This window comes from Vigna radiata, chromosome 3 (assembly GCF_000741045.1).
Source record: "Vigna radiata var. radiata cultivar VC1973A chromosome 3, Vradiata_ver6, whole genome shotgun sequence".
NCBI lineage: Eukaryota > Viridiplantae > Streptophyta > Magnoliopsida > Fabales > Fabaceae > Vigna > Vigna radiata.
Genome location: NC_028353.1, coordinates 7,146,086 through 7,156,700, shown reverse-complemented (window position 1 = coordinate 7,156,700; position 10,615 = coordinate 7,146,086). Strand labels below are relative to the sequence as shown.

Below are 10,615 nucleotides of genomic sequence, written 5' to 3'. Positions count from 1 at the left end.
ACAAAGAAAAGGAATATTTGTAAAAAGATTCACACAGTTTTACTAAATACCTTTATGTATTTTTAAAATAAGAATATACGTGAAATTAAAGATATGGTACTGCAACTCTCTGAATAGTGTATATAGATCTGATATGGGTGGATAAATTAATTTTGTATTAATAGTTTTTTATTCTTATGAGAGAAGAGTCCACTTTAGATTTAATTATTTAATTGTTAAAACCTTAAATTTAATAATAATAATTAACAATTAATTTAATATAATTAACACTAATTTATTTTAAATTACTTTTATAACTAAGGATAAAAATATAATATTTTATTTTTCTATTATTTTTTAAATTGTATCCTAAAAATTGTATTGTATATTAAATTATTTTTAATTTTACTATTTCAAATAATTTTTACAAAAAAATATATTAATCATAAATATCATTTCACTAAATTATAATTTAATTAAATTTTTAAATTTATTTTTAATAATTATTCTAAATTTTTTATTCTTAATAAACATTTTACAATTAAATATAACATTAACAAGTATCATTTTATATTACTTTAATACCTAGAGTATTTTGGTAATCTTTGTTTTTTAACAATTAAACAAAATTTTTTAACTGTCACATAAATTAAGTCCTACATTAATTCTCACAAACTTTACCTCTAAAAATTCACTCTCAATTACCTTCAAATATACTCAAATAAACAAAAAAAAAAAAAATCACCTTCAAATCCTCTTAAATTCATTCAATCACTCTCCCCCAATTCATTTTTCCTAATTCATCTCATATAAACAAACCCTAACAGTTAATTATGTTTTAAGTTTATAATAAATTTAGAAACTTTCTAATAAATTTGGATGCTAAATTCAGTACTTAATACATTTTTATTTTTAAATTGAATATCTGCAATTAAATTTTTATATTAACATAATGATATGACTATTAAATAACAGATGTTATTTTATAATGTCACATTATTGAGACATTGTTATAAATTATTTTATTATTTTAAAATTTTATAATTTAATAATTATATGATTTTGGATTAAAATTATAAAAATTATAAAACTATAAAATTATAAATTATAAAATAACACTTGACAACAATTCAACAAGTAATCTAACAAATTTGTAATTAGCCACTCAACAATCACATCACTTATTTAACAGTAAAAATTCAAGGGTTAAATATGTTTTTAGTCCGTATACTTTGGGACAATTTTGGTTTTAGTCCCTCTCTCAAACTAAGATACAATTTAGTCCTTAAACTTTAGAAAACTTTGGTTTTAGTCTTTTTTACCAAAATTTTTTAATTTTATTTGCTGTTTTAAACACGTTTCTCAGTTAACATTGAAGCAAAAATGTGTCAAACAGTGTAAATAATCCAAATGCTATAATTAAATGTGCTTGAAACAACAAATAAAGTTAAAAAAATTTGGTAAAAAGGACTAAAACGAGAGTTTTCTAAAGTTGAAGGGACTAAATTGTACCTTAGTTTGAAAGAGGAACTAAAACCAAAATCACCCCAAAATATAGGGACTAAAAACATATTTAACCCAAAATTCAATTAAAAATATAAAATTATTGAATATTTAGTAGATGATAAAAACTTATCAAAAACTCAATAAAAGTTAAGTTTATTTGAGACTTAAAACATAATTAAGTTTATTTATAAATTAAAATATAAACATTTTTATTATATTAATTAAATATTTGTAATATTTTATATAAATTGTACACAATACTTTTATAGTCAATTTTTATTGTTCTTTTAATGTATTACTTTTTCATTTTCATTTAACAATTAAATCATGTTGAAAGGAAAATCATCCAAATGGTTAATTTGTTTTTATATGATATTTAAATGACAAAAAAATTGTTTTGATAAATGTCATCATCATTTGTTATACTTTTTCACATTATGAAAAATGTCAACACCATATAAAAATAGAACACACAAAGGAGGAAGAATACAAAAACAACACTTCTTATTAAACCATGTAACTGCTATACTTGACACATATAACAGTGTCTAATGTAAGTAAATTCTTATTAAATCATGCACAAATTACTATTATTATTATTATACTTATAATATACATTAACACACACTATAAGAAAATACATAAATAGTAACAAATTTTAAAGATAAAAATAATTAATTGATGTAGTGACCAATTTAAATATCAATAATTATTATCTAAAATAATCTTTTATGAATTAAAAAATATAATTAAATTATAAATTTATCACTAAATTGATCTCTAACATTAACTATTAAAATTTTAACTACTAAATAAATTAATATCTAAATTCATCTCTAATTATAAATTCAATTATGATTTTTTTATAATGAATACTATTTTAAATAACTAATAACATATGAATTAATCAATACAGTGACTAATTATTTTTCGTCTTTAAAATTAATTACTATTTATTTTAGATATATAATAATGTCAGTATTTAAACATCTTCTAATAAAATATTATTCCATCGTAAGTTATAATTTAAAATTAATTTCAAGAACTATTTATGTTACACTTAGAATCAAATTTAAACATACCATAATTCAAAATTCAGATAAAACTAAAATATAATTCAAATTTAAACATACCATAATTCAAAATTCAGATGAAACTAAAACATAATTCAGATTTCAATCCTAAATCCAAAACTTGGAGATAAAAGTAATCCAAACGTAATGTAAATAAAACTTAAACATAATCAAAATAAAATTAAACTTTTATTTTTAACTTTTTAATAATGTGTATGATCAATATCTTCATATCTTACTGTTGTTCATACTAGTTTTGTTGGTAGGTAAGTGATTTTGCTCAAGGTCTTTCAGGATGTCATTCTTCACCTTGTTGTCCATGACTAATGCTTAGTTCCTATAGAATTTATTCAGATAGTAGAAATTTTAGCTGTCCAACCTATTCCTTTTAATGGCATTAATTCATCTTTCACAACCTTTTATTCTTCAACGATTATATAAGAAAAATAAAAGTTATAGTAAGTACGATTTATAATAACATTTTGTGAAAATTAGTAAAGTCGTAAGACGAGTTTTGTAGTTGAGCATGAGCACAAAATTGTTACTAATGACAATACATTTTAACAAGAAATAATTATATCATTATATCATGATACATTTTTATACTTTTACATCGTGGAATATAAAGATAAAATATTAAAAATATGTAAAGTTTTATATTTTTGTATAAAAAGAATAATATTAAATGAATATCAAAAAAATTAGATATTTCACAAAATATTTTTCTTTAACGAAAAATCATGATAAACGATTGAATTTGGCGACATGAGACATAACAACTTTGTTTGGTTTGCATTCATGAATTAGGTTGCCTCAAACAGAAACCCAACTACCAACCAAAGCAAAGAATTAAAAAGTTGGAAAATACAGTTCCACCCCTCTCTGTCAAATTTCATTACTATATATCCTTTTCTTCATAAAACTGCTTCAACAACAACTCTCTTTAACTTAATTAAATAAACATATAACATCTCATAATAATTTATTTCCAATTTTCTTTATTCTAACTTTCCCATTAAATTTTTGGTTTATCCATTGAATTGGTTATGATACGTCATGAAAAAATTATAAAAAAAAGTTGAAAGGACTGTTTTAATATGTTATTTTGTTATTTTATGTCATGTTAGGAATCTAAATCTGAAGTGTATACTTTTAAATAGTTTAAGCATTGTTGAACAATCCATGTAAGAAAAAACTCCTTTGAATTTGTATTCAGCATGCGTGCCAGTCTGAGGGACTGGGTTAATAAACAGCAAGATAGAAACATTCACATGCAAATAGCATCGATATTGCATCACTTTTAAGCTTTTGTGTTGCTTATAAAGGAGCTAGCAAGGACCATGAGGTTGCTTTTTAGGTATCGACATTATCAATTATTGGTGTGTCCTTTAAGAACAAGATCTCACCCACTGAAAGCTAAAGGTTTCTATCATCTAACAATTTCACAAACACCTTCCATGCTATGCTATTCATGTATCTTGGTCTATGCCATTTTAAAATATTCACACATTGTGTTTACCTATATATTATTTGTTTAAGGATTGCTACTAAATGTAATCAAATTATATTATATAAATAAATCAAAATATAATATCGAATCAGAGTTAATTATACTTTTGTAGTACATCATTAAAATACAAAATTTCCCACTTTGAATTAATTGAATGAAATTTAATGTATGAAATAGTTAGGAGAAGGCAAATTAATGAACGTCTTATTTTTCTTGATTCCTATCATGCATGGAAAATAGAAAATGGAAAGTTGACTTCTATTTTAGGTGGTACTTCATTTATTAGGTTTTTTTAAGCAATTAATAAAATAAGAGTGATGCTCAGAAAAGTAGCTTAAACTGATTGAATTATTACATTAATAGAAATAAATCATCCATCCACCAATATAATTATACCCAACTCAGGTGAAAATAATTCAAGTTTAAACTAACAAAAAATATACTTTAACACACTTTTACACTAAAAAAGTAAGTTTTTAATAAGACTAACGTGTAAATTGTACGTTGATTTGTGGTAGAATGACAAAAGAAAAGAAAATAATATTATATATGATATAAATGTTCATTATATCACTATCCATTATGACCCTATATAAAGAAATTCGATTTTTCTACGGCTGAGATTGGGTTTGATGTGATTTTCGTGAGAAAACCCTGAAATGTGTTGTCCCAAAAATTCAAAGGCACAACTTACTTTTCCCAAAAGCAAATGTGTTTATCATTTATTTCTTTGATTGGAAGATAACTTATTATGGATATTTATTAGAATTATTTTATTCTTTATTTATATCTATGTATTTATTATATTATTTTGAACTATTATATATATCAATTGTATACTCTCTTTATTATGAAATAAAAAATACAATATTTCATTTTTTTTTTTTAACAATATTCAATGCTCAATAATGCACTGTCACTCTTCTGAATTCTAATACCAGATGTTGAATAACTTACAAGTAGTTTCTCTTTGTCAAATGTTATGTTAATTATATGCGTAATTATGCACTTTCTTTATCCGTTTTATCTTTCAAGAATTGAAATGCTTAATTATGCACTTTCTTTTGCTTAATACTATGGATAGAGTTAATTGGCAAATAATCATGAAATGTAATCATTTTCTAATAACAATAATTGGACCAAATCTTCCAAATTCTAACTTTAATTTAAAGATATTGACGTTAACATAACAATTTTAAATAATTTACTACACCAATTTAAAAAATTGTTACTGAATTTTTTTTTTACGGAAAAGTTTCTTAACCTTCTATGTATGTTCAGAGATAGTAATAGCGTAAACACATAAAGAAAAGAAGTAAATTGTGAAACAAGTTTTGGGATTTAAGTATATGATTATTTATTTATTTATTTATTAATTTATTAATTTCTAATTAAATTTAAGAAAATATAAATTATTTTTATAATAATTAATTACATTTTATTTTTACTTTCACTTTTTAATTATTTTACATATGATTTTCTTATTATGTAAAAATGAGAACGGTTAATGCAAAATACTTAATAATTATTTATTAAATGAAAATAATTTATTTTGTGTAATATATAATGGTTACATAAACAAGTTACACGGAAAAAAAATTATGTCAATAAGAATTGGAGTGGATTCTTAAATAATTAAGTCTTAAAATAAATTCAAATTACTAATAAAAGGGGTTTAATGAATAATTTAATATTGTAATTTGAATGATAAAAAAAAAACTTTGAATTGTTATGATTGAAATTTATATTTTGAATAATAAAATTGTATTCCTAATGTAATATATGAAGAAGAGATGTTTACTTGGCTATTAATTGATTATGCTCATGCAACTTTATTTTTGTAAATAATATGTTTTCTTCAATAAATCATAAATTATAAATCCATATCGTAATAATCTTTTAATAATAAATATTACGTTTCTATTTTACTGGTTTGTTTAAATTTATTTTTAAAATAATATTTAAAACGGATTAATTATAATCATCACGTAAACATTATAAAAAAATTATTAAAAAATATTTTTCTTAAGAAAATTGTGGGTTTTCAAAATAGGATTTTCCCTTTTCTATTGGCTGACGGGACAAACCCCTTTTCTGTGCTTCAGATTTGTTGGATAAACATGCAGTTAAAAGGAACAGAGACAGTAAAACCTGTAATCCTGTCATGTTTTTTTCTCAGACACTTTAGATGGAAAACATTTTCAAACGATTATATCACATTAAAATCGTTGGATAGACTAATGATTTTCATTTCTCAACTGTTTCAATGAAAGGGTATAAGACATTAGGAAAATATACGTTGACACTAATTTTTTAATACAATTTTCACACTATACACACGTGTGAAAATGTGATTGGAGGATTTCAAATTAAAAAAAAATTTAGTTTTTTTCTTCCAAATATATTCTTGTTTCAGTATTTTTAATTTAAAATCCTCCGACTACGTTTTGACACATGTGCAGTGTCAAAAATTGGTGTCAATTTTCCAAGCCATTATCGGTGAATTTTCGTAATTTTATTTAATTTTTTAATTTTTGTAATTTATTTGTGAAATTTAATGCTTCACGTAAACATTTCGAACGAGATAACAGAAATGTAGAAAGACTTATTCTATACAGCGCGTCATCAAAGCTAAGCCTGAGCTCTCATATTATTCAATCTTGTTATGTGTGATTTCTCTGCAGAAGCAAGGGCCCTATATAATACGTTGCAGCAGAAATAACTAAGATCGAAAACAAAGAGTGAGAATGCAGGAGGAAGATAAGGCCGAGGGAGTCATAGTGGTCGGAGCAGGCCCCTCAGGCCTTTCCGCCGCCGCATGTTTAAGGAAGCAATCAATTCCGTTCATAATCATTGAGAGAGAAGACTGTTTCGCTTCTCTATGGAAGAAATACTCTTACGACCGTCTCCACCTCCACCTCAGAAAGCAGTTCTGCCAGCTTCCCCACAAGCCATTTCCACCCACTTTCCCTTCCTACGTTCCCAAGAACCAGTTCCTAGAGTACCTCGACGACTACGTCTCCCACTTCGCCATCGCGCCGCTCTATCGGAGGACGGTGGAGCTGGCCCAGTACGACGACGCCCGCCGCTGCTGGAGGGTGGAGGCCAGGAATGGGGAATCCGGCGAGGTGGAGAAGTACTGCGGGAGATTCCTGGTGGTGGCTACTGGGGAAACTAGCGACCCCTTTGTGCCGGCCGTGGAAGGGTTGAGTAGTTTCCCTGGAAAGGTGATTCATTCCACTAAGTTCAAGTCAGGGAAGGAGTTCAAAGACGAGCATGTTCTTGTTGTTGGGTCTGGGAATTCCGGCATGGAAATCGCTTTGGACCTTGTCAACCATGGTGCCAAAACCTCCATTCTTGTTCGAAGCCCGGTAATTCTATTATAGTCAATTAGTATTTTCATCGTCTAATGCTTTTGTAGGATTAAGGTTAAACAAGTTTATACTATTACTGTAGGTTTTAAGATACGAGGTTATTATTCCTAGGAAAATATTCTTTCACAAACTTAACTTTTTTTACGTTAATTTAACACTACTTTTTTTATTTTTTTTAAATACAATTTTATATTTTTATGATGTTGTCTATGATATCATTATTTTATTCTTAGTTGCTCTCTTCTTCTTTCTTTTTTTACTCAGAAATATAAAAAAATAGGAGAGAATTACGATTTATTTTTCCCTCAAAGAAATCTGATAAAAAATTCTCCAATCCAACCTGGTATATCAGAATAAAAGAATGGGTAAAACTATCGTGGTCCTTTATTAAAAGAGACCTATTTTTATATTAAGTTCATAACTTGGTTCCGCTGGAGCTGAATTGCATGGTCTGGTTTTTTGCTCTTTTTAAGAAAAATGTATTTTAGAAAGAATTAAATCTTTTTTAAAACATTATAGCATGCTTATGTTGGTGTTATATCATACTAAGGTTATTACTTGTTTGGAAGTTAAAGATCAATACTTCAATATATATGAATATATTCACTTACAATAATCAGATAGCTAACTACATGGTTTAAAAGATGATATATATATATATATATATATATATATATATATATATATATATATATATATATATATATATATATATATATATATATATATATTTTTATGAGACACGTTACCTACATGTTAGATATTTTTTTCCATAGCACATTATTTGTTTACTTAAAAATTTAGTGGACCCGAAGCTTTAATGTTTGTAGACTTGTTGTTAGACTAACTCTACTTTAATTTAAATATTCATCAAACAATTCACACTCGAACCAATCTTTATCTGACGTATCAATGCATTAATATATTAAATAATAATTAATGATCATGTGAGAATAAAGCTTAGAAAACGAGTTAAAATGTCAAGAGTCATTTTCACTAGAATTGGTATAAGGTGTTTACGGTAGGTTGTTGAGTTGACTTTTATGCGCTTTGTAGCGGTGATGAATTGATGTGAAAAGAACAGGAAAAGTAAGCGTATTTATAATATTGATGATTATGGATATTTGGGTGTTGACTTGAATAAAGGGTGAGTTATGGTTTGCTTCTTACGCACTCTAATAGATGGAAATTATTGAATAATAATGGAAGGAACAGGTTCATTTTCTATCAAGGGGAATGGTAAGTTTAGGGTTGTTTCTGCTCAAGTATTTGTCGTTGAGCAGTGTGGACTTGTTGATGGTGATTCTCAGCACCATGGTTTACGGTGATGTGACTAAATATGGGGTTAGAAGACCCACTGAAGGACCCTTTTCCATGAAGAACAATCATGGAAAATATCCAATTATTGACGTTGGAACCTACGACAAGATAAAATCTCATGAATTAAAGGTACGTGTTATAGATAGATATAATCTTTGTAGGTCAAATATTCAAAGTTTTAATTGCTAAAATATTTTTTATCCGGCCCGGATGCATTGGTAATTTAATAAGTCAATCCATTTCATTTCATTTATTAACAAAATTTTGAATCCAATTGGATTCGACCCATCATGAGTTAATGAATTAAATGGATTGGTTCACTTATTTCGAAAATGATGTTAAACTTAAAGACAATTCAAAATATTCACATATAATAAGTTGGATAGTATTTTTTAAGATTTTATAAGATAATAAACTATTATAAATAAAATTAGATGAGTTAGTGAGTTAACCCGGCTCACCACGGATTTAATTCCGATAAGTCGGATTTAAATGAACTGGATTAAAAATTAGTCTACATAATATATTTTTTTCAAGAACTCGTGATGGATCGAATTAGCCAACGAATTGTAATCCATTTTGACAATTCTGCGTGCATAGTTTGAGAGCATCTTTAATTCTTTAAACCACTCCTATATGTGACTATCATATTTACTAATATATTTTACTAAAATGTTCAATTAGACCAATAATCCAATAATCAGCAGAAAAGGGAAGGTTTTTAGTGTTGTTTTTCTGCAAACATTTGGTTTTTTTTTTTCCGTTGTTCTTCTATGCATATCAAATACATTCTTATACACTTTATAGTTAGGTGAACTGTTTCATTTCCTTGGATTGCATCACATGTTGTTGACTCATCTTTTGCTGCAATTTTACACCATAATGTTTGTTTCCTGTGACGTGACGAAGCAGCCTTCTTTATATTTTGTGATATGTAGGTTTTGGGAGCAGAAATAGAAAGCGTAAGAGGCAAGGATGTCCTATTCAAGAATGGAGAGTTACACCCATTTGACTCCATTGTTTTCTGCACAGGCTTCAAGAGATCAACCAACAAGTGGCTCAAGGTAAGAAGTAATTAGTAATTAGTAATTAGTTGTATAAAAAAAATAAAGATAAAAATTATGTTGAAAATTTCACCCAATCTAAATATGAGATGAATTAAATTTAAAATATATTTTTATATTTCTAATATATGAGATTGAAAATATATCTTAATATAATTTGTTAAATTGATTGTGTTTAAGAAATTAAATAATGTTTTGTGCAGGGTGATGATTACCTTCTGAATGATGATGGTCTTCCAAAGCCAAAATACCCCAGCCATTGGAAGGGAAATAATGGTTTATACTGTGTTGGCCTATCAAGAAGAGGTTTCTATGGAGCTGCTGCAGATGCTGAAAATATAGCGAATGATATAAGCTTCTTCATGCAACAACCCTGAGAATAAGCTATATCCAGCAATAAAGTTTCCCTGTATCATGTTTTTCAGACATAATTATTGCAGAACATCATGATTTGGAACATTGTCGTTGTAATTGTTTAGTTCCCATTGGTCTTCGACAGGGACATCAGTATCATCTGCAAATAATAATAACACTCTTCACTCTGCATTTTCTTATATTATTATTCATCTCAATGTGTTCAACTTAATAATGAGTGCAATTCTTTTTTTTTTTTCTTATCATTGAAGTGTTGTATTATTGTTATTAAAAATTAAAAAAAAAATACGTTAATTGTACAGACTATTGAAAATGTTCTATAATTATTTTTAATGTAGAAATTTACCTAATACAGATAGTAAAAGAAAGGCTCCAGTAATAGAAAAGACTATAAGTTACCCTTGTTAATTATTT

At 26.3% G+C, this 10,615-nt stretch overlaps 1 protein-coding gene across 2 annotated transcripts; it reads left to right on the top strand.

The window, feature by feature from the left end:
- The first annotated feature begins 6,725 nt into the window (after positions 1-6,725).
- On the top strand, positions 6,726-10,400 carry LOC106757305 (probable indole-3-pyruvate monooxygenase YUCCA10). Of its 2 annotated transcripts, none has more exons than XM_022779319.1 (4): positions 6,726-7,439; positions 8,652-8,891; positions 9,701-9,826; positions 10,030-10,400. In XM_022779319.1, the coding sequence occupies exons 1-4, from the start codon at positions 6,816-6,818 to the stop codon at positions 10,201-10,203; spliced, it is 1,164 nt and encodes a 387-aa protein (XP_022635040.1). In that variant the 5' UTR covers positions 6,726-6,815; the 3' UTR covers positions 10,204-10,400. The 2 variants fall into 2 exon arrangements, with proteins under 2 accessions (XP_022635040.1, XP_014495430.1); XM_014639944.2 differs by having other exon boundaries at positions 6,727-7,439; positions 8,658-8,891.
- Positions 10,401-10,615: the final 215 nt, after the last annotated feature.

Bases quoted from the DNA above. Each gene is read 5' to 3' on its own strand.
- LOC106757305 (XM_022779319.1), top strand. From the start codon at position 6,816: ATGCAGGAGGAAGATAAGGCCGAGGGAGTCATAGTGGTCGGAGCAGGC. The intron at 7,440-8,651 runs GTAATTCTATTA...TAATAATGGAAG, and splicing joins CCATTCTTGTTCGAAGCCCG to GAACAGGTTCATTTTCTATC. The intron at 8,892-9,700 runs GTACGTGTTATA...TGTGATATGTAG, and splicing joins TAAAATCTCATGAATTAAAG to GTTTTGGGAGCAGAAATAGA.